The following is a 24,486-nucleotide window of genomic DNA, read 5'->3' on the forward strand; positions in this document are numbered from 1 at the left end:
TTTTCTAGTGGAGGGGCATGCAGCTGTATGGGTGGCAGGTGTTTCTGAGCAAATAGAGATCATATAAAAAAGAAGATGTGGTATGATTGCCAATGAGACAACTATCCACAAAAGACCAAAATGACACAGACAACTATAGGTCACCGTACGGCCTTCATGTTTGAAAATGATGGTTTTTACATTAGCATTTCAACATTGATGGATTGATTGAAAATATACATTTTATGTGTATCTGTGTAATAATTTATGAATGTTTGATACAATCCCTTTCACATTTTTAAGATTGATTTTGCTGTTCAGAAGTTATGTCCTTTGATTGCGTTTCAAAAACACTTATGTAAGAAAAATCTATTTTTTTGGTCATTTTGATAGTTTTTTTGTATGAATTTAATTTCTGGGTTTTTTTTTCAGTCCTCCTGCTTTCATCCAGCATTACAGACAGGATGTAGTAAACTTGCTTATCAAATTGATTTAATACAATGGTGTCTGGATAAAACAAAGTATGTTTGAAATGTTATTTATGTCATTGAAAGATTCCAACCCTGTCACATTTATAACATCTTCTCTGATTGGGCCCTTTTCTGAGCTATATGTATGTTAAAATTCACTAATTGAACAAAAAACATTCTGTAATTTTTCAGTGATTATTGATTACGGTAAGGCCCCAATTATCATTAGCCAATTTGTTAATCTATTAACACCATATTCTAATATAGATCCTGTGTTTTCAGTGCCAAATGAATTACTTTTACAACGTTAGCATCCTATTCAACATTTTGATTCACATAAATCCCAAACATTTAACAATTATTTATGTATTCCAGATATCAATATAAAGACAAACTTATGAAAGCATAAAAATAACAAGTATTATTTTAATTTAAATTTCAAATAAACATAATTTTTATTTATATTCAGACCACTTGTGGCAGAAGTTTCTTTAACAAATCAGCATCAGAGAGCAGCAGACATGTTTACAGGTTTAGAAAACCATTCAGTCTTGTATGTTCTTCATCAGTCTACAAGAATTGCCTCTCTTTACCAGCAGGAAGTATTAGACATTCTCCAGAAAAGTCCATTGGAAAATGATAATAGTAAGATTTGAAATTTAAATTTTTTTCAATTTATATAAAAGTATTTTAATTATTTTGATTTGAAATTGATTAAGTACAGAAATTAACTACATTGTTTAAGAAATATTCATGTTTTTTCTTGAGTTATGTTTAGATGAAACAACTGTCAAATAAAGTTCAAAATTAGATGGGCCCATTTAGAAAATTTTATAATTGAATATAAGTCTAGAGATAATTAATAAATTGAAAACAACTTTTGGTGAAATTTTTGTTTTTTCTTTAGAAATGTAGAATATTAATTGAATATAAAATGAAATGTTAATAAAATTTTAGTAAAATGCTGTTTGTTCATATAAAAAAAAAAAATCAACATTTTGATGCCCCACCTTCGATAATACATGTACAGGCCAAATTGTCAAGACTTTGCATGATTTCGCCTTTTTACTAAATTTCTATCATTTATGGACTACATAATTTATGAAAAGGATATATTTTAAATTAGAAAAGCATTATTATATCAAATTTCATTTAACATTTAGTTCTGAACATCTAAGATAGTTTGAGATATAATTATCGATTTAAAGGCCAATTTGATCACAAAACCTACCTTGTTCTTTGGTTTACAGTATAAATACTCATGTGTTGTTTTGATATTCAAAGGTGGAGAAACAAGATCAAGGGTAAAAGCTGTGACCTTTGCAGAGGACACAGAGGAAAAAACTACTGATAAAGAGACGGACCAGTCATTAGATATAAACATTGAGCGTTGGAGAGATATTTCTATATTTAGCGGCTACTGTGCTGTGAAGAATGTGATGGACGCAGTTTATTTCTGTATTGATTATTCAGATGGTAAAATGACCAATCCAATTCAGAGAAAAGACTATCGCAGCCACAGTATACTTTCTAATTCTGATTCCAGTAGTGTTCAGTCTAAAACATCAAGTGAAATTATTAAATTAAATTTTCAGAATATTTATACAAAAAATGTAACTGAAAAATTAAAATCAGCTCGTGAATACCTCTCAAAACTTCAACCACTTACCTACAGAGTAGAAATTATAGAAGATATTTATTCTCTTTTGTTTGTAAATCATGAATGTATTCAGGAATCAGCTTTTTATGAAGAATTTGATAGTGACGAAGACTTTAAGGAAGATGATTATAGGAGAAATAATACAGAAGAGAATTCTCGCATGAGTACTTTTTCTGAAGATAGTTTGACATCACCAGAGCCTGCTTCCCCAAGGAATGAAAAAAAAGTATTTGATCTCACAAATGATGAGTTTAAAAGTTCATTATCAGGATCTTATGATGAACCATTTATGGAAAAACATCCTAAAAAAGTTGAAAAGATTAAAAAATTGACTTCTAATTATAATGGGTTTACAGATTCAGATAACCTGCAGAAATTGGGCAAAAACAAAACTGAAGTTTCAAAAAGGAGTAAAGGCATACACAATGATAGATTAACACAACCACCTTTAGAAAACCGTGCATGTGAAAATGACAGTACATTTAGCACAGATAGTTCACTTGGTTTAATCAGTGTTGGATTTTTGAACAATGAGTATTTGGTTCGTGATATTCTGGACATGCTTAAGGATGCATTATTAGATTTGGAAGGAGCCTTGTTTCATGTTAGAGGCTCATACTCTGAAAAAAGTAGTTCTTCAAAAAAGTCTTCTAAAAAACAAACTTGCAATAAAATCATAGTTTCTATAGAGGAACCATTAACAAACATCGTACAGTGTAGCGTTACTAAGGAATCCTTACAAAAAAGGATCAGCTCATTAAGACATTACATTCATGAAGCTCATTGGAAATATCAGTTAGTTTGCCATGAAAAAATACCAAGGGAACCAGGTGAAGTTCTGTTAGAACCAATTGTGGTTTCTATGGGAATACACGAAGAAGAAATATGTACAGATTTGATTGGACAAAAAGAAAGAAAAAGAAGATTATCAGAGAGGAGTCAAAAATGTAAGATTATATCTCAATGAATATAAAATCAATAATAAACATAAATCTTTCATTATTGAAGAAAAAATATGTACAAGTTTGATTGGACAAAAAGAAAGAAAAAGAAGATAATATCAGAGAGGAGTCAAAAATGTAAGATAACACCTCATAAATTAACAATTAATTATAAACATAAATTTTAAATTAGTTGAAGATTTTTTTTTATGTAACTTTAGTTGTAAATATTGCCAAATGAAAATCTGATTGTTTGTTATTTAATTTTTCAGTATATAAAACACCTAGTCCTTTACCCCCATTTGAAAGTGAATCCCAAGGTGGGGACAGTGGTAATGATGGTGGACGTGTCATAAAGAGAGCAAGGTCAAGGAGTAGAGGTCGTAGTCTGTCCAAAAGTAAATTCCCTGCTGGAATTATCTCTCTTATGTTGTCATCTCCTGAGACCTTACTGATAATGTGTGTACAGAGATGTAACTATAACCAGGCATCACAAGTTACAAAGGTAATTTTGATCAAGATAACATGAGCTTTTTCTTTAAAATCTAGGTGCTTATATATAATATGAGTTAGTTTTGCATTTTTCAGTCTAGATCCTTATAATATTGAATGTGTTAATATATTGGCTAAGTTAAGCATATTCTCACAAATAATCCTTGAAAATTGCAATAATTTTTAAAAACGTCTTTCATTACTCTGTTTGAAGGAAATGTGAGATAGTTTAAAAATGCTGTTTCAGATTTGTGCCAGTCTGCCTAAGAATCAGGCAGTGGTGAAAACATGACCAAAAAAAACCCACCCAATTTGACATTGATTTCAGTTCATAATATATAGTTATGCACAAAAATAACATTCATTTCTGTTTTCTGTTCTGGTAATAGAAGATACAATTTGGTTGAAATGCACTAGAAATTAATGAATAAGGGGAGATAACTCTGTAATTTGCAATCATTCTAACCAATTTTCTAACCAAGTTATTTGATATTACCAGACACACACAAACGAAAGACTAATAATTTTTAACTCAGGATGATGGTTAGTATTAAATAGAATGATTAGCTTGGTTGGTTTTTCTGATCATGTTTTAATTTTTACCTAAATTGCCTGATTTTTCCAAAGTCTGGCACTTAAATAAACAGAAAAATCACACAAAGTGACAACCTCCACTCAAAACAATTCCTGATTTCTTTTCTGAAATAATAGTGATATTTGTGAAGTTTATATGATTTGATAAAAAAAGATGAAAGGAAACAATAAAAAAAAATTGGCTTGACTTTTGAAGATGAATATTTAAATGTTTTTAGTTTTAAAGGCATTACCTTGAACATTCTGTTAAGAAGAAATAATTTATAATCTTTAAATTTGAAACCTCTCAAAGCTATATACTGTTGTGATGCCTATTCATATTAATGTTACAATTGTACATCATATACTTAAAGTGGTTTGAAGTCATTCCAGTGTTGCTTTAATATGAATTTTATTATAGATTTGTTATATATCTTATAGTTGATGAAACTTGAAGATAGGCCAGAAGCTGTTGAAGTCAGTTTTGCTCAACGTTATGCCTCTGCTGTTAAAAAATTACACAGTCTCAACTTAGGGTTACAACGGACAACACCAGCCAATCCAGGAAAACTTAGTTTGAAAGCACTTGGTTCTGTTGCCGCTTCTGGTGTGGCTACTGTATCGGTATCAAGTGTTGCAGATGAACTGTTATCTCTCCAAAAATTACCCAAAATACCTCATCCAAAATGTCAGGTTGTTCAAACATCTAAGTTAGATAGATGTTTTAAACAAGAGAACTGTCCATCTATGATATTATTTGACCTTTTATGCACTGGATGTAGGTCATGGGAAATGTGCAATAACATGATTGATGCTATAAGGTCAAGGAGAACAAACAATGGCTCAGAAAAATCTGATAATAGAAAAACGAGATCTCATTCAGAAAGAGGAGATAAAGTATCACATCGATTAAAAGATTTATGGGAAATTACAGAACAGTTTGAAACTTTACTTCAACTTGGTTTGGATCTTGATGGACATCAAAAACAGTTCTGTATAAATAATGTGCTTCATACTTTCTATAAGCATAGCATACAAGCTCTACTGAAAACAGCTACTATTCCAATATATTCTGAGAATGCCAACATGTATGCTAAACTTCTTACAGATTTGAAATTTTCCATAGATAAAGTTGAACACGTGTTTCAAATATATGGGAAACTTCCTTTAGAAGGGCTGATACACAAATCTCCGAAGACTAGTCCGTACTCAAGTCCAAATTCAAGAGGCAGTAGTCCAAGAGCATCTCCGAGTCCTAATTCAAGAGGTAGTACAAGAGTATCTCCCTCAAAAAGTGGAGATGCATTTCCTTCTGACAAACCAGTTATCCACAATGCCATGAAGAACTTGATCGGAGTACTACAGAATGATTTGCCACCAGGTGGACTTTATCGTTTGTTTGTGAGGTAATAATTTAGTAACATAAATTTATTAAGCTTTTTAGTAGTGAAATAGAAAACTCATTACAGTAGAGTTCATTTATCTGTTTACCTAATGTTACCAAACTTTACCTTGATGTCCCTCTATATCTATTTTAAAGATTATTAGGGTACAGTACTACTTATTTGTTCATTAAACATGGCAATTGTTGCTAAAAATAGAACATTACAAAATTCAGCTTTTGACTGATATCTCTAAAACTAAGCAGTTAGGGGTAAAAATGATCTGTAAGTCACAGTTATTTTTAACTTTTACAAAAAAAAAAAGTAGAAGTTAATATGCCCAGAATAAGATCTGAAAGTAAGTCAACTTGGCAGAAATTGTCAAACAAACCATTATAGAATTACTGCCTTTAAATGTTTCTTCTTTTTTGTCTTCTTTTAGGAAACTTTAGTTGAAGATAAAGAGAATCTTTCCACAATGATCAACAAAATATGACTTTTAAGTAAATCAATATAGATGAACTTGTAGAAATTATTGCCCATGAAAGTTGATTCAAATCATTTTGCTATGAAGAAAAAAAAAAAAATTGAAATGGCATATTTTATACTAGGTGTGCAATTCAGGCACACCTGGTTTTATCCCTTGTCAAAAGTAAAATAAGATGGCAATCTCAATCTTTAACTTTGACAAATTTGAATATAAAGGGATTTTATTTTCATATTTTTATGATTGATAGGACTACAGCTAAAGAAAATGTGACTAACAGAGATTACCTACAGAATTTATATGACCATTTGAAAGGTTTAGCCATTGTTGTAGCAGAGAGTGAAGCAACATCTAAGGGTAAGTTTTGCTTGTACATGTATACAGTATTTTTTCTCAGTATTTTTTTCATTTCCACTATTGTGAATCTTACAGTTTCTTTGTCAAACAGCCAACATTTATAGTGCATATTATTATATAATTAAGTAATGAACAGTTGTAATATATAACAGGCGTTTTTGGTTTGTGTCCTTGGGTTGCTGCCTTATTTGATAATACCCCTCATCTCAGTATAAACATATTCTAGTAATTCTACAGTATTTATCAGCTCAGGAATTATATATAAGCAATACAAATTGAAAAAAAATCCCTTTTATTAGTGATAATAAGGGGCTTTATATATACTTTGTTGTTTGTACTATTTTCTTGAATGCTATTAATATTGTTACAATGTACTGTCATATCATTTCAGAAAATTTTGTGTTACCAAAGAATTATTTTAAGATGCTAGATGAAGGGCCAATCTCTACTTTAGGAAGACTGATGTTTTCTAAGAAGATACCACCATATAAGTAATATTATCTATTAAAACACTTCAATGTAAACATTGAGTTATAGGCAAGTAGTGCCTATTACTATGTGTCTATATTCAAGCATTATAAGCAAAGAAGTAGGGAAGATTGTATTCCTCATAATACATGTATAAATAACTAAAATGGAAATTTTAGGAAAAATAAAACTGTTATGGTGAAGAGTTATTGATAAAAACTGACAATTATTATATTAACTCATTGGCCCCTGAAGACACACATATGCGTCATTTTTACTTTCGTTTTGCTCCCTGGTGACGCATATGTGCGTCTGAATCCGCCATTTTGTATTTCCCGAAAGACGCATATGAGCGTCATTTTGGTTGGGTCCCGTTTTTGTTAAACCTCTTCTGATTGGTTCCTAGTAGGAGCATGGCTTTAGTGTCACATGATTCTCCAATGAATATTTATGAGATTTACCACGTGGCACTGTTTTCATTCATAAAATACACATTGGAATTTTACTACAAAGTCATCGATCTGTGAAACGTAAACAATGGCCTTTTAAAAATGACAAAAGGGGACATTGCAAACAATGTTTGTCTAACAAAGTGAGAAAAAATGTTAAAATTAAACGTAATGGATGTGATGTCTCTATTTGTCTGAGCTGATTCAGAGAATTTCACAAGAAATAATGGATAAATATATGGAAAATTATTACAGTGCAAAACTACTGTAGAGTGCAATAAACAAGGAAATAAAAATAAAAGTGAGAATGTATTAATTTTTGTTTTTCTTTATTTATAAAATATAACATATTATTGAAACAAAAAACAAAACACAACAATCATATCTGTTTGATAAATATTTTTAATTGTTTTTTTTAAAATACACCTATGTTTAAAATCTATGGCAGCCATTTTCCTTCAGGGAGAGGAATGCTACTGTTGAAAATCGAATCAGGAATATAGTGCAGTTATCTAAAAATAGATTTAGGGGGCAATGAGTTAAACTATTTCACTGTTCATGAGGATTATTTTTTCTGTATACATTCATTTCCAAAAGCAGTAAAATAGGTTTAATGTTTACATAACTAATCGTGATACCAACACTTTTTTGTACCAATATGGTTACAGATCAGATTTTTTGATTAGTTTTGTTTCTACATTCATCTGAGCATTTTCAAAACATATCAGAATTTATGTGTTTATTATTCTGTTTCAGATTAGAAAGAGTGGCAAAGAAACTGAGTTTAAACCTTAATCATATAATAGTACACAGCTGTTGTCCAAAGATCCCCAGTAAACAGCTGCCAGCACTAACATCAGGGTTCAGACTCAATAGTATGTACCATAAGAACATATGGCTTCATTTGATATATACGTTATACATTTGTAGATCATTTCTATTGGACAGCATTGCAGAAACAAATTTAAAAAATGTACAAATGCTGGCCAAAAAATCAGACCAAATGCAAATGTTTGCTAGAACTTCTGTGTTGACATAAATTATTATTCATAAGGTCATAATTATAAATTAGCTGTTTACCAAACTATTGTTTGGTACAACATGATTGAGGCAACTTAAAATGTATTGATTCAATACAACACATTTTTTTTGTTTCTTTAAAGGAAAGAAGATAAAAATGATGAGTAAATATCAATATAAAGGCATGTTCTCTATTCATGAATACTTATGTACCTTAATTTTTGTAAACTTCAACTTATTTTCGAAGTACGTCATAATTTTATGTACAAAAAGAAATAGTTAGATAGTATATATTGAAATGCATCAACGATGACTTTTTTTCTAGAAGTAACTGTAAAAGGTTCACACTTGGTGATGAACCAACAAGTTCCGTTCCAGCGAAGGAATACTGTCAGTAATCCAGAACCAGTGGTTAGAGAAATCATGACAAAACTGGTATTCCTAATGAAAGGTTGGTATAATAATCTTAGTGCAGACCAGCTTTACAATATTTCATCAATAGGAAAGATTTTATGTGCTGCATAGTTCATTCCAGGGTGAAGAATAGTTTTGAAAAAATCTTCAAATGAATCTCCTTCCTCTTAAGAGAATGATTAAAAGTTGTGATTATTCTTTATCTTTAAGAAAGAAATATTTCCAAGAAATTTTTGGTTCATCCATCCATTACTAATAACCTTTTTCACAACACTTTCATAATTTTGTTATATTCTGATATGATTTTTTTTAGAACCTATTGGTTAGTTTAAACATATTTATTTATAGTGGATTGGGAAACAAGTTTTGCAACTTATATGAATCCCTTTCCACTTTGCGGGTGCGAGTGCTGCCTTGTAGCGGCATTAGCCTACTCTTTTTCGAAATCTACAAGGGTGTCTTTAACGTGCAAGAGATATAGCTCTCTCTTAACACGGTTTAGCCATTTATTGTCCCCGTCAGACGGACTATCATCGTTTCCTCAAGACCATACTCGCAAATGGTGTCAAGGGAGAGCCGAAAATTGAGTTCCTGAAATTTTCATCCCAAACGGGAATCGAACCTATTGGTTAATCTAGCAAGGTAAACTTCAGTGAGACCCCAACCTAACAACATAATGCCACCAAATGAAAAAGCTTATCTAGAATATTTCTGAATTTTTTCTTCTTCTGAGAAATAATAATAGATCAGATTTATTTTTTTAATTGTAATCCTAATTTTGAAATAATTTATTTTCCAGACATTGCTAAGCAGAACAATGCAAAAGGAATATTTGAAATATCAAGCGCAAAAATGATGATTAAGACAGCAGAGTTTGCTGACATCATTTGTTCTACACAGAAGTTGAATGGAGCAGATCTCGATAAACTTCAAACAAAGGAAGAAAAAGTGTCATTCTTTGGAAACTTGCAAAATCTCATGTTTATTCATATGTGTTTATACTTGATAGACGATGCTGTAACAAAAATGGTAAATATTATTTGAAAAAGGAAATTTCTGTAAAAAAAACCCACAGTTATGAAATTAATCTTTAGAAAAAGCAAAATGATGAATCTTAGTATCTTGTTTATAAACTGAAACTTATTGTAATTTGCTTCTGATTTTCATGTTTCTGTTGTAAATATTCAGTAAGAACTAATAAAGCTGGACTGAGTAGTAAAAGCTCAATTAAGCTAAGCATACTGTCATAGATATGTTTTTTTAATTTCCAATGGCTCAAATCTAAGAACAATTAAAGTTATACAATAAATGTATGTACTTATTCTTGTAATTTAACAGGAAGAAAATAATGACACAAGGGGAGATAAATCAGCTGTGTGTTTTACTGATTTAAATCTGATAGATCAGCTGTTACATCTCAATATGTTCAGTTACAATCTGGGTGAGATGGGTGTTGTCAGGTTTGTTTAAAGTTAATTAGTTAATGCATATTTGCACGGTAAAAAAATGGATACAGAATAAAAAACCATACATGCAATAAATATATATTTTCATATTTTCATTTGCAATGGTAAATGATCTACAAGCAATAATAAGGGTAGGTTCATTAATGTGATTGAGGTACAATAATAAAAACAAAAATTAAATAGCAAGTTACATTATTCCCATTTTCCTATTGATATGCACATTGTTTGAATTTATTGTATACTTAATATTTTTTCTATTCAGTTTATTTGACGTGAAGTATTTGATAAACAGAAATGGACTGTTACCCCCATCTAAATGGAATGGTTTGTTGGAAAACAGGATATCAGGTGAATATATTCTATTCAAAATTATAAAAGAATTCTGACAGCTTTATTTAGAAAATGGGATGTTTAAATTGGTGTGAATAAGTCAACTTAAGGTGTAACCTTATGAAAAACTTACAAAAAAAGTAAAATGCACAATGAAGGATCCAGAATTTTGCAAGAATCAGTGACCTTTTTACTATAATTACATTAGATGTATGTTTCATTATAATACATTGTAATATGTTATTCTGATTGGCTAACTGTTCATCATGTGATGTTCTTTAAGCAATTGCATTACACATTAAAACTTACCATTCATGATAACACGAGGTCCCACAATAAAATACACAGGTGAATTAAATTAAAAAATGATAAAAATCGTGTTTTCATGAGCCCAGCTGAAAAATGTAATTATTAGTATTGAATGCTTCATTTTGTAACTTCATAGGATTGTAAAAGTGTTGACCGTGTGCACATTTTTAGAATGAAGCGCAGAATGTACTTCTGTCAAGGCTTTTACACCCCAATGAAGTAACAAAAAGAATCATTCAATTCTTAAATATAAATAATTATCAAGTGTATTATATTGATACAAAATGACCAAAATAAGGTTTTAACTTTTACCATAAGGTTGAGACTGCAAGATTATATATATAGATAAAGGATATTTATAGATTAATGCTTGTTGCTAAACAATCACTTAATATAAGTCTAAACATGTTACCTAAACTCAAAAAAGATAAACTTTTATAAATTCAAAGTAACAGCATGCACATGTGTGTTGCCATCAACTTTGTTTGTACTGATATCCATTGTTTCCATGAAAGCAATAAAATAAAAATCACATTCTGATAGCCAAATTAAAAGATAAAAATCAATTACCGGTAACTCTTTTTAGCTCACCTGGCCCAAAGTGCCAAGTGAGCCTTCCCATCACTTTGCGTCCGTCGTCCATCGTCGTCCTGCGTCCTTCGTCGTTAACTTTTACAAAAATCTTCTCCTCTGAAACTACTGGGCCAAACTAAACCAAACTTGGCTACAATCATCATTGGGGTATCTAGTTTTAAAAATGTGTGGCATGAACCGCCAAACCAACCAAGATGGCCGCGATGGCTAAAAATAGAACATAGGGGTAAAATGCAGATTTTGGCTTATAACTCTGAAACAAAAGCATTTAGGGCAAATCTGACAGAAGTAAAAATATTTATCAGGTCAAGATCTATCTGCTCTTAAATTTTCAGATGAATCCGACAACCCGTTGTTGGGTTGCTGCCCCTGAATTAGTAATTTTAGGGAAATTTTGCTGTTTTTGGTTATTATCTTGAATACTATCATAGATAGAGATAAACTGTAAACAGCAATAATGTTCAGCAAAGTAAGATTTACAAATAAGTCAACATGACCAAAATGGTCAGTTGACCCCTTCAGGAGTTATTGCCCTTTAAAGTCAATTTTTAACCATTTTTCGTAAATCAAATATATCTTTTTCAAAAATCTTCTCCTCTGAAACTACTGGGCCAAATTAAACCAAACTTGGCTACAATCATTATTGGGGTATCTAGTTTGAAAAATGTGTGGCATGAACCGCCATACCAACCAAGATGGCCGCCATGGCTAAAAATAGAACATAGGGGTAAAATGCAGTTTTTGGCTTATAACTCTGAAACAAAAGCATTTAGGGCAAATCTGACATGGAGTAAAAATGTTTATCAGGTCAAGATCTATCTGCTCTAAAATTTTCAGATGAATCCGACAACCCGTTGTTGGGTTGCTGCCCCTGAATTAGTAATTTTAGGTAATTTTGCTGTTTTTGGTTATTATCTTGAATAATATCATAGATAGAGATAAACTGTAAACAGCAATAATGTTCAGCAAAGTAAGATTTACAAATAAGTCAACATGACCAAAATGGTCAGTTGACCCCTTCAGGAGTTATTGCCCTTTAAAGTCAATTTTTAACCATTTTTCGTAAATCAAATATATCTTTTACAAAAATCTTCTCCTCTGAAACTAATGGGCCAAAATAAACCAAACTTGGCCACAATCATCATTGGGGTATCTAGTTATAAAAATGTGTGGTGTGACCTGCCATACCAACCAAGATGGCCGCCATGGCTTAAAATAGAACATAGGGGTAAAATGCAGTTTTTGGCTTATAACTCAAAAACCAAAGCATTTAGGGCAAACCTGAAATGGGGTAAAATTGTTTACCAGGCCAAGATCTATCTGCCCTGAAATTTTAAGATGAATTGGACAACCCGTTGTTGGGTTGCTGCCCCTGAATTGGTAATTTAAGGGAAATTTTGCTGTTTTTGGTATTATCTTGAATATATATTATTATAGATAGAGATAAACTATAAACAGCAATAATGTACAGCAAAGTAAGACCTAAAAATAAGTCAACATGACCAAAATGGTCAATTGACCCCCCTAAGGAGTAATTGTCCTTTATAGTCAATTTTTGAGAGCCGTGGTGTAGTGGTTAGTGCATCGAACTGCTAACACAAAGGTTCCTGGTTCGATTCCCGTTGGGATGAAAATTTCAGGAACTCAATGTTCGGCTCTTTAGAGCCTCTAGTTTAGTTGTTAGTACAGAAATTTTTATAAATACTGTTAAACACATTCTATAATTACTGGGGCACTTGGTAAATAACTTCTCTAAAGCAAGCACAAAATGTTTAATCAGCTGAACTGTGTGCTATCTTCTACTTAGTTTACTCATTGTTAAGCTTTATATTTGTTTTCCAGAACTAGACATTGAAGATCCATGGAACAGATATATCCCTTCTCCAGACCCTAGAATACTGTTTGTAACAACTAACTGTACAAATCTGTCACCTGCAGTTCAGGTCAGTACATATCACTTTATTTATGATTTATACTAAGTCAGCTACAAAAAAAGCTTTGTTCATTCCTGTTGTGCTCTTGTACGTCAGCTGCTTCTCTGGTCAGTACTTTTAAAAAAAAAATTATGATAGCTTAATATTAACTGCTTTTATGCTAAGATTAAATGTTCAAAAAGTTAGTGCTGTTGACTTTAAGCAAGCAACAATCAATCAATAAATCAAGAAGTAATGAATTAATTTTTGTTAGATTCAAATCAGATTGAAAACACTGGTTTTGAATTTCACAAGTCGAACACACTTTTCTGGATTTTCAGAAACGCTCAAATATTTGAAATCAAGGATGTATAAGAACTGAAAACAGTTGAAAAACTATTTGAACAATGAGGACAAAAGCCAAAACCCTATCAATGAACAATTGTTAGCTTATATTACAAACAAATTCTTGTTGAAATGCCTTGGTAAAGGTAAAATGCATATCTCACATATGGTAATTTATTTAAATGTTATGAATTTGTTTGCTGTAGATACTGATACCAGAATTACTGAAGTCTCAGTTACAGTTAGCTATGAGAGGATATCTTGATGATGGTGTCTCTGTTAACAAAGATAATAGAAAGGTTAGATATTACAGTTTACTTCTTTTCATCCTGTTCTTGCATGCATCTTATAAACTTTTATGGCAAGATTTTGTGTGTTGATGGCTAATGCAAACAAAATTTGATTACAAAGACCCTTCTACTTGCCATTATAAATATGTGATTTTTGAAAATGTGTTATTTTCGTTTATTTTTTGACAATTTTGTTCACATATATTCAATGTATATATTATTTTAGGTTACTATTCCTCAGCTCTTATTGTGGTATAAACATGATTTTAGCCACCAACAAGTTCAGGAGTTTAGTGCAGAAAATGAGGGAATTATTCACATAATAGCAGGTCACATGACAGGACAGCAGCAGACGTCACTTCAGGAATTATTAGAGATAGATAGAGTGCATTCATACTCAGGAGAAAATATTGGTAAACATTATATTTTGAAATTTTGAAATTTAATCGCCCTAAACTCCCACCAGCTATAATCTGGACACAACATGATGACAGAACAGGAATAACATTTAATTTTCAAGCAAATATAAAGTTTGCAAATGAATTGATAATTAAAAGTACTTGTTGTTCATATGCAATAAAAAAAAAAAGCAGCCTAGTTCCTTGAACACAAAAAAACTATAAATATATAAGATAGTGTAAAGCCCAAAACGTATGTGACAATGCAGAATAATAAAGTGGGAAAACTTATTTAGGTGTTCAAATTTTGCTTCTGATAATATCAACCAGTTTTAAGTTGTCCTGAATGACCTAAATAACCTGTGTGTGATCTTACAATTCTTTTTTAATGAGATTATGCTGTAATAAGGTTGAAATCCTGCACATACTGTTAATGAAGTAATAATTAGAAACATTGAAAATATAATTATAAGTGATTTAAAATTATTTTCAGATGAAACAGGTAGAAAAGAATTACCATTCAAAGTTGAAGAACAGTCAGTAAGAGGAGAATTTCTAGTCGCTTTTGACAATACACATCTCTTACAAAATCAGATATTTACAAAAGGACATAAAAGAATGACTTCACTACCAAAGAATATTGATTTGTCTTTAAGTAAATCAGTGACAAGTAGCACAAAAAGTTTTGGTAAATATGCTCCAAAAAATTCTCTTACTCCAGCAACATTAGAGTATGTCAAGTCAGAATGCCCTCTAGTGGCGACCTTGGTTAGTTTAGTCTGTGATGATGAACTTGATGACATTGATCCACAGTTTGCAGAAGATCATTTTTCTGGAGAAGAAAATTTAAGAGGAAGGGCACCTTCTGAAATTAGTCTTGTTGATATCAGAAGTTATCGTTATCAAAAACTAACAGACAGTTATCCCTCTCTGAAACAACATCTACTGAACTATATTGTTCCAATTGCTGGTTCACAGGATGAGGAGATAATTAAGAGCCGAGACCCAGTGTTAAAACTTATCACTAGTTCAATATCTGATAAACTGAAAGCTTGTATGCTATGCCTGCATTGCAGCCTACCATTCCAAGATGTTGTTAAATCTGTTTTGAACTCATTAATAACAGGTTCAAAATGGCTGAAAATTCTTGAAATTTTGCAAAGTTTTCCATCCACAGTAATACAAAATGATCCAAAGTATGCAGCTTTAACAGAGATATCATTAGAATGTATAATATTCCATCGCCTTTCTCAATCACCATCTCCAAGCAAATTGGTAGCAGATGAGATTTGCAGTGCTTTAAAACGATTCAATGATTGCACAAAAGCTTGTCATATACTTTTATCGATATATAAAAAGCTTCCATTAGATGTAGTTCAGGATTTGTTTCATTCATTTGATAATGTTGATATTGATAACCAGTTAAAAGAAACAGTTGCCACAAAACAAAAGGAAATAAATCTTTATATAAGGGTGAGTTTTCTGTTAGTTGCTGTTGTTGAATAGTAAAGGAATTAAGATATACCCTGTATAGTAAATAGTTTGTGTAAAAAAATCCAAATTTGAGTGTAAAAAACACACTGACAAAGAGTTTTTCTGTTAAGTTTTAAAATGAATTGATTGAGTGATTGCCTTATATTTTATTATACATATATTGTAAGTGCAAATTTGTGGAGAGTAAAACGTTATTGTTTAATTCACATGTTAAAATTTGTATATGTGTATATATCTGTAAAAGGATAATATTTCTGGATTAGCTGAATATATTTTAGATTTTTTTTCTCTGGTAACTTCAGCTGAATTTATGTTGTTATCCCCTGGCCCTGAACTTCGGGGTTCACCTCGGTTGTCTAGTGTTATAATGCAATCTTGAGTGCAGGAATATATGAGTAAGATCCTCAGACAAATCAAAAGGTAGTCTTCTCTTTTGATGTTGTCAATCTAAGAAAACTATTGTTACTTTGTAATCAGAATTAGCAGTTCTTATATTTGTTTTATGATCTCACTTGTTTTTACTAGTTTTCCTGAAAATAAAAAGATAGCTATCTAATTTGACTGTACTAGATATGTCAATTCTTTTTACAGATAACAGAGTGTGCCAAAACTTTACAAGTAAAGTTATCAATGTCCACAGACTTCCATCATCCTGGAGACAAGGGAGACTACTATAGTTTCTTGGAAAAGTTTAATGATTGGAGAAATATAATGACAATTATTGCCCCTGATGAAGTCTTTACAGTATTGCTGAAAGCCAAAGATTATGAAACAGCCAAAAAGTGGTGCTATATGAAAAATTTCAGAAAGGACCAATGTATGGTAAGCTTGAACTGATTTTTATTTTTATAGTTTTAATGGGGCTTTCCTTCTATGCAAGAATACATTTATGACAAATGCCATTTCTAACATTATGATGAACATTGCCATCCTATCTTTGAATTTCAGTTGGATTTTAAGATATTATTACATGTATTAATAATGGTTTAAAAGTTAATATTTATGGTTTTATTTCCAAATTCTTAGTCCTTATTTCCTTGTCAGGTCCTTCGTCAAATATTTTTATGAAACTTTATCTGCTTTTTGGTAACATCTTATCATTTATTTGTATTATATCTCGTGCATATGTATCATCAATAACAATGAAAGCAGTAAATTAATGCAATGTATGATTTTGGTATTTCTTGTTCCTTTTATTTTAATACAATTGCTTGTTGAATATATATTAAAATAACCATTTCATATCAATATACGTTCTATCACATGATATTTGCATTACTTTTGATACCACCTGAGTATTATCTATGAAATAATTCATTTTGTTAAGGAATCTTAATTGCTATTAATCAAATGGTTTTGTTTTTCAGACTGTTGTAGAAAGACAGTTGTTATATTTACTGAATGGAAAAATGGTGGATACTACAAAAGCCTTTCTCGTAAGAATACATATATTATTGCCAATTTTTTGTCAAGCCTCTATAATTGAAATGTAACAAGTTAAGACTTATTTTAGTATATTAAATGTATAACTTTGCAGTCAAGAACTTGAGATTTACTGCCAACAATGATAAATTTATAATACTGTTTGTTGGATCAAGTATTCCTTGGGTTTTGTTTATAGCTAGAGCCATAGATTATATCTTCACTTGCTATATATTAGTTGTTTAATGATCTTGTACAATCACTAGAATTGAAAATTAAACGTTCATAGGAAATTTCCTCTGCCAAAATTAGACAAAAATTCCTTATGTACAGTATTATGGAAGATTTTCTTGACAAGTTACTTTATATATTTTCAAGATTTTGGAGGATCTGAGGGAAGAAGATGGAACCAGTTGTTTTGAGATTTGTAATAAACTGCTGGAATCACTGAACCATCAGAGAGAAATCTTGTTTATTGTCAGTTATATGCTGAAATATCTTACTATACCTCAAGAAAAACTAGATGAATATAAACTGATCAAAATAGGATCAAAGGTAATTTAATTGTAGTCTTTTTTTTTCAATTCATAACTATAGCAGAACTAGAGGTTGAAATGACTTTTATTTACCATTTCTGAATTTATTTTCTTATTTCAAAATTTATATCCTGCAATCTAAATTTCGATTTTCACTCCTTTCTATTTTTAAAATCCAGCCGTCCCTTAATTTTTTTTATCACTAAATCGACATTGTTAAATAGGAATTTTAAATATGTCGTTAAACTTAACTTTGCCGTAAACAGTTATTTTAACATCACTGGTCATCAAAGAATTTCAAGATTCCAGATTATATATAATAAACAAACAAAGCACAAGTACAATTGTATTCCAGTTTTCATAAAGTTAGCTGATTTGAAGATAAATATTGCATTGACTATTGTAGATATTCAGCATCAAATTTTTGTTTGTATTCTTGACTGAATGAACTTGTATTTTTTTCAGGCTCTCCTATGTTTGCCCACTTCTATCCACAATGGGTACAATCATCTGGTGAAATCTCCACATCTCCTACTAGAACAGCTTCTGATGAATATGAAGGTACCAAACAATTTGTATATTACTTTGTTAATTACCAATATGTTAGCATTTTGTAATACAATATCATAAAATTGAGAATGGAAATGGGGAATGTGTCAAAGAACCAACAATCTGACGAAAGAGCAGAAAACAGCTGAAGGCCACCAATGGGTCTTCTACACAGCAAGAAAATTCCACACACTCATGTCTTTTAAGGCAACATTTATACCTCCTTAAATATAAAATTTCAAATGGTACCTTTTTATACGACCGCAAATTTTGAAAAAAATTTCGTCGTACATTGCTATCACGTTGGCTTCGTCGTCGTCGTCGTCCGAATACTTTTAGTTTTCGCACTCTAACTTTAGTAAAAGTGAATAGAAATCTATGAAATTTTAACACAAGGTTTATGACCACAAAAAGAAGGTTGGGATTGATTTTGGGAGTTTTGGTCCCAACATTTTAGGAATTAGGGGCCAAAAAGGTTTTCGCACTATAACTTTAGTTTAAGTTAATAGAAATCTATGAAATGTTGACACAAGGTTTATGACCACAAAAGAAAGGTTGGGATTGATTTTGGGAGTTTTGGTTCCAACAGTGTAGGAATTAAGGGCAAAAAAAGGGCCCACATAAGCATTATTCTTGGTTTTCGCACAATAACTTTAGTTTAAGTAAATAGAAATCAATGAAATTTAAACACAATGTTTATGACCACAAAAGGAAGGTTGGTATTGATTTTGGAAGTTTAGGTCCCAACAGTTTAAAAATTAGGGGCCAAAAAGGGACCCAAATAAGCATTTTTCTTGGTTTTCGCACCATAACTTTAGTATTTATAAATAGAAATCTATGAAATTTAAACATAAGGTTTATGACCATAAAAGGAAGGTTGGTAATGATTTTGGGAGTTTTGGTCCCAACAGTTTAGGAATAAAGGGCCCAAAGGGCCCAAAATTAAACTTTGTTTGATTTCATCAAAAATTGAATAATTGGGGTTAATGTAAACAATATTTTATTATGATAAATACAAGTATAAATTATAAACACATATTCACAATAAGGATCCAGAAACAAGCAGCAATTGCTTATATTAATCTGTCTCCTTTGAATAATTGGGGTTCTTTGATATACCGAATCTAACTGTGTATGCAGATTCTTAATTTTTGGTCCCGTTTTAAAATTGGTCTACATTAAAGTTCAAAGGGTCCAAAATTAAACTAAGTTTGATTTTAACAAAAATTGAATTCTTGGGCCTCTTTAATATGCTGAATCTAAACATGTACTTAGATTTTTGATTATGGGCCCAGTTTTCAAGTTGGTCCAAATCAGGATCCAAAATTATGATATTAAGTATTGTGCAATAGCAAGAAATTTTCAATTGCACAGTTATAAATTCAGCAATAGCAAGAAATCTTCAATTGCACAGTATTGTGCAATAGTCAGAAATCTTCAATTGCACAGTATTGTGCAATAGCAAATATTTTCAATTGCACAGTATTGCACAATAGCAAGGAATATCTAATTGCATAATATTATGCAATAGCAAGAAATTCCAATTGAATTTTCAATTGGAGTTATCTTTCTTTGTCCAGAATAGTAGTTGAATCAACTTAAATCATTGTTTTATACAATATACAATGTATATTCACTTTTACTACCAACTGATAGATTAAAACAATCTTTACCATTCAGTCATTGTCAGTGATAACAAGCACTTTTTTACATTTTTATATTTTATGATGTATTTAAATGAGTAGTTATTGTTGCAAACTTCATTAGAAATTTGAATTGAGATCAGTTTTGAAATAAGGGAAAGGGGGATGTGAAAAAAAAATTGGGGGGGGGGTCAATTTTTTTCATTTCAGATTTCATAAATAAAAAGAAAATTTCTTCAAACATTTTTTTGAGATGATTAATATTCAACAGCAAAGTGAATTGCTCAAAGGCAAAAAAAAAATTTTAAGTTCATTAGACCACATTCATTCTGTGTCAGAAACCTATGCTGTGTCAACTATTTAATTACAATCCAAATTTAGAGCTGAATCCAGCTTGAATGTTGTGTCCATACTTGCCCCAACCGTTCAGGGTTCAACCTCTGCGGTCGTATAAAGCTGCACCCTGCGGAGCATCTGGTCTCAATAGTGTGCATGCTCTGATGGATCCCGATATTATTTTAGCAGAGATTTTCTTCCTTCTTTTGGAATTATGTAGCAATGAAGTTTTCAATGATGTGACTTAATGTGTTGTTATCTGGCAGTCATATACTGAACGGCTTTAGAAACGCAACACTCATTTTGTTGATTTTTTTTACCAAATCTTGTTTGATTTTCTACTACTTTGCATGCTTATCATGCTTCTTTCTCCGTACAAAAAATCAAAATCTGACTTACCTGTGGTTATTGCACATACCAAATTTTTGAAGTCGCACGAATTTCTCAAAGCGAAATTTTGGACCCATGAAAGATTGTTTCAGTTGTTTTGCTTTGTGAAACAGTTCTTTCAATCCTTTGCCTCACTTAAACCTGTTTAAAAATGTTGCATCTCCATTCTGCCAAGACTGAGAAACAAAAGACTGAATTACCCCTTAAGAATACTGCAAACGTTAAAACATAAACATGCTGCAACCATACTGTATGACTTCAGAAACTCGTCTTACTGTCTTTCCGACAACGATACAAGTAGACAAGATGTGTTGCTGACCATCAATGAACAGATTAACGTTTAGAGACAATGTCAACAAAATTTGATTTCGCAACGTCATTTGCCAGACATGTTTACGGCTGCAACGTCAACTGCTAATCAAATTGCCGAGTGCCATTGAGTACAGATTCATGCCATAAATGTTTCCCATCAACTGAATTGCCAAAGAATCGACTGGAGGAAAACCTTAAAAGCCACTAAGTTCCAACCGCATAATTGCCAAAACCAATTAATGGGTTGAACAAATGCAAAACCAGAAGGCGTAAAACAGAACCCAAAACCTGTCAGACAGAATTTGTTGACCTTTCTGACAATTATTTTGGCGTTTGTAACATGCAGTCATAGCTTTTGATGGGGACACATTCATTAAAAAATAACACAAAAATAATCTAGTGTTGCGTTTCTAAAGTCGACCAGTATATATTAATGAAAACAAAGGATTTAATTAGTTTAAAACAACCTTCAGGAAGCACATATTTGTCAATGCATTTATTTTACATTTAAAAGCAAAATTGAAAGGAAGACTGGCATAGAAATTTGGCATTTCTAAACAAAATGTCAGTTAGTTAAGTTTCAATCTTGAAATAGTGATATTTTGTTATTAAATATAAAAAAGAAGATGTGGTATGATTGCCAATGAGACAACTGTCCCCAAGAGACCAAAATGACACAGTCATTAACAACTAAATAGTTCATATTATTTTCTTACAAAACATTCTTTGAAAACAGAAAAAACTATTGTTAAAACTAAGAATTTCAGCTATATAAACAAAGGAAAAAACTTGTATCTTTATATTTTGATGCATATTTGAAAATATGATAAAGAGTTGAAAAATTATGTTCAATAACTATTGAATTATCATTGTAGATTGAACTGGCTGGGAAGGTTTACAGTGCAATCCAAAGTGAACTAGACAACTTTGAATCTTCTGCAATTAATCTCAAGAAAGATGTATTTAACAATCTAGTTACAACTTATGCCAAGAAAGCTTTAGATTTCACAGTTGTCATGGTCCCTATTTTAGGTATATCTATATTTATTGCTGTGACCATAGAAACAACTCTGCACTTATTGGTGCTGAATACTGAAAATTTGCAAATGTAGACTAAAATTCTTTTATAATAGGAAGTATTTTATACCACACAATATAACAAGAATACAATTTCCATTTAGTAATTTAAGTAATTCCAGTAGATGATGAAAAAAAGAATAGTGTGATGTTTTAAAAAATCTAGTAAATGTCAAACCTTATTGATGAAAACTTTTCTTAGTTTTAATGTATTGTCAAGTTCATTAATTTGATTATCAAAATTGTTCAGTTCACAATTTGATTATAAAAGGACATCAATTGGATTGAAACAAACAAAAACAAAACAAAAGACAACTATATATGTCTTTGAATTTGTTGCTAAAGCATGCACACTAATGTCACTGGGTTAAATTTTACAGTATATGATAAATGATCTATAATTTGGCTTTAACAAGTATGTAGAGGTATAAGGTAGACTTAATATAATATGAAACTAATTAGAATTTTAAAATATTTATATTGATTTTCAAAGAGTTTTGTCTTGTAAATAGAAGTGAGTATAAAAATGATCTTCTTTATTAAACATGTATCTCTTTTTATGATCTGGGTATTTGTTAGACCTGGGACAACTGTCACAGAGAAGACAAAGATATTACTTGTCTACAGTACTAGTGCATATATTCATAATTAGATTCTCATTTTTCTTCATTTTTCCATTAAAATTTATTAAATGAAATAACCTCACTGTGCATCCTTTGCAGTCTGTTTGGTTCAAACTGTTCAATGTAATCTTTCCTCTATTCAAAATAGGCAAGGCATGCACAAAACAAAATCTTTATAGTGAAATCATACCTAAAGAAGTTTTCATAGAATTAAAGTATGTCATGCATTTCTTCACTTGATATCTGATAATTGGTATTATGAGTTTTATCAGAGAGAAGCTAAAAGTCTTAGCTAATGGATACTTCAGGCTCCCTTCTGAAAAGAAGTTAAATTGTTATTGATTTTCTTGTAAAGCAACAGGCAATACATATCTTTGTCTTACAAATTTATTTGCTTTAATTGTTAAAATAATTTCTGTAAATATATTAAAAATCTTGCAGCAAGTTAAAAAAATATCAAGCTTTCTTATTAGTCTGCCATACATAATGCCAAAATATGCTGTATTTACCTGCTTTGTCATATAAAAAACTTTTGGTTTTACTGATTCCGAAAGTAGCACAACTGAAAAAAATATTCTTATCTTAGCTATTATCAAAGGTCTTTCATGTAAAAGTTATCTGATAATAAATCTATTTGTGATGTTGCTAGTAAGGCCATTTTATGCAATGTTTGCATTTTCTTTTCTTTTTTTTCTAAATTTTATTATCAAATAAAAGTTGTTTTTTTTTATTTAGTACTTTGCAAATTATTAACAACAGCTACAAGTAAAACTTCCTATCCACAATATTAATAAAAAGAAAAACATTTTTTACTATATAATACATTACAGTATAAATTGTAGGGATTTTTTTTTTAAATGAATTCAAATTTCATGATTTGATATATGACTTAAATTCAGATTTTAGTGATTCAACAATTATTCAAATTTCATGTGAGAAAACTGGTAATATAATCATATTTATTTATCATGTGAGAAAACTGGTAATATAATCATATTTTTTATCATGTGAGAAAACTGGTAATATAATCATATTTATTTATCATGTGAGAAAACTGGTAATATAATCATATTTATTTATCATGTGAGAAAACTGGTAATATAATCATATTTTTTATCATGTGAGAAAACTGGTAATATAATCATATTTATTTATCATGTGAGAAAACTGGTAATATAATCATATTTATTTATCATGTGAGAAAACTGGTAATATAATTATATTTATTTATCATGTGAGAAAACTGGTAATATAATCATATTTATTTATCATGTGAGAAAACTGGTAATATAATTATATTTATTTATCATGTGAGAAAACTGGTAATATAATTATATTTATTTATCATGTGAGAAAACTGGTAATATAATCATATTTATTTAAGAAATTGTAAAAATATAAAGACAGATTACCAGTTATTTTGATTTGTAAACATACACAAAAAATATTCATTCACATCAATCTTCCTTCCTCTTTAATTCATATCATATGTATAGAGACAAAATAAACAGCTGTGGGTTTAATATTGTTTTAAATTTCTAACATTTTTGTATTTAGAGAAAGACAGAAGTCAGTCTGTGATGTCAACAGCCTCCTCAGACAGATTAGATGGACCATCAGATTTGCCTCCCACTCCAACAAAGACATCGGTTTTCTCAGAGTCTGTCAGAAGCCAGAGGAGGGGCATTGATATATCAGGTTAGCAATTGATATAAAATTGTAATTAGTTTAAAAGAAACCATGAGAGGGTTATCACTTTCAGCAGTC

At 30.6% G+C, this 24,486-nt stretch overlaps 1 protein-coding gene across 2 annotated transcripts in view; it reads left to right on the forward strand.

The window, feature by feature from the left end:
- Positions 1-24,486, forward strand: part of LOC134711683 (zinc finger FYVE domain-containing protein 26-like) — a 43,678-nt gene that overhangs the window by 6,019 nt on the left and 13,173 nt on the right. Inside the window, exons 6-28 of one of the 2 annotated variants that reach the window (XM_063572447.1) lie at positions 412-500; positions 919-1,094; positions 1,734-3,056; positions 3,323-3,555; positions 4,557-5,521; positions 6,235-6,341; positions 6,733-6,832; positions 8,015-8,133; positions 8,604-8,729; positions 9,492-9,721; positions 10,031-10,152; positions 10,421-10,506; positions 13,234-13,334; positions 13,856-13,948; positions 14,166-14,352; positions 14,831-15,810; positions 16,423-16,653; positions 17,199-17,267; positions 17,632-17,808; positions 18,255-18,350; positions 21,895-22,051; positions 22,590-22,610; positions 24,277-24,417. In XM_063572447.1, coding sequence (XP_063428517.1) covers positions 412-500; positions 919-1,094; positions 1,734-3,056; positions 3,323-3,555; positions 4,557-5,521; positions 6,235-6,341; positions 6,733-6,832; positions 8,015-8,133; positions 8,604-8,729; positions 9,492-9,721; positions 10,031-10,152; positions 10,421-10,506; positions 13,234-13,334; positions 13,856-13,948; positions 14,166-14,352; positions 14,831-15,810; positions 16,423-16,653; positions 17,199-17,267; positions 17,632-17,808; positions 18,255-18,350; positions 21,895-22,051; positions 22,590-22,610; positions 24,277-24,417 — 5,929 coding nt within the window. The remainder of the gene's footprint in view (positions 1-411; positions 501-918; positions 1,095-1,733; positions 3,057-3,322; positions 3,556-4,556; positions 5,522-6,234; positions 6,342-6,732; positions 6,833-8,014; positions 8,134-8,603; positions 8,730-9,491; positions 9,722-10,030; positions 10,153-10,420; positions 10,507-13,233; positions 13,335-13,855; positions 13,949-14,165; positions 14,353-14,830; positions 15,811-16,422; positions 16,654-17,198; positions 17,268-17,631; positions 17,809-18,254; positions 18,351-21,894; positions 22,052-22,589; positions 22,611-24,276; positions 24,418-24,486) is intronic. The other variant, XM_063572448.1, reaches the window with a different exon arrangement.

This window comes from Mytilus trossulus, chromosome 3, assembly GCF_036588685.1.
Source record: "Mytilus trossulus isolate FHL-02 chromosome 3, PNRI_Mtr1.1.1.hap1, whole genome shotgun sequence".
In the NCBI taxonomy this organism is placed as follows: domain Eukaryota; kingdom Metazoa; phylum Mollusca; class Bivalvia; order Mytilida; family Mytilidae; genus Mytilus; species Mytilus trossulus.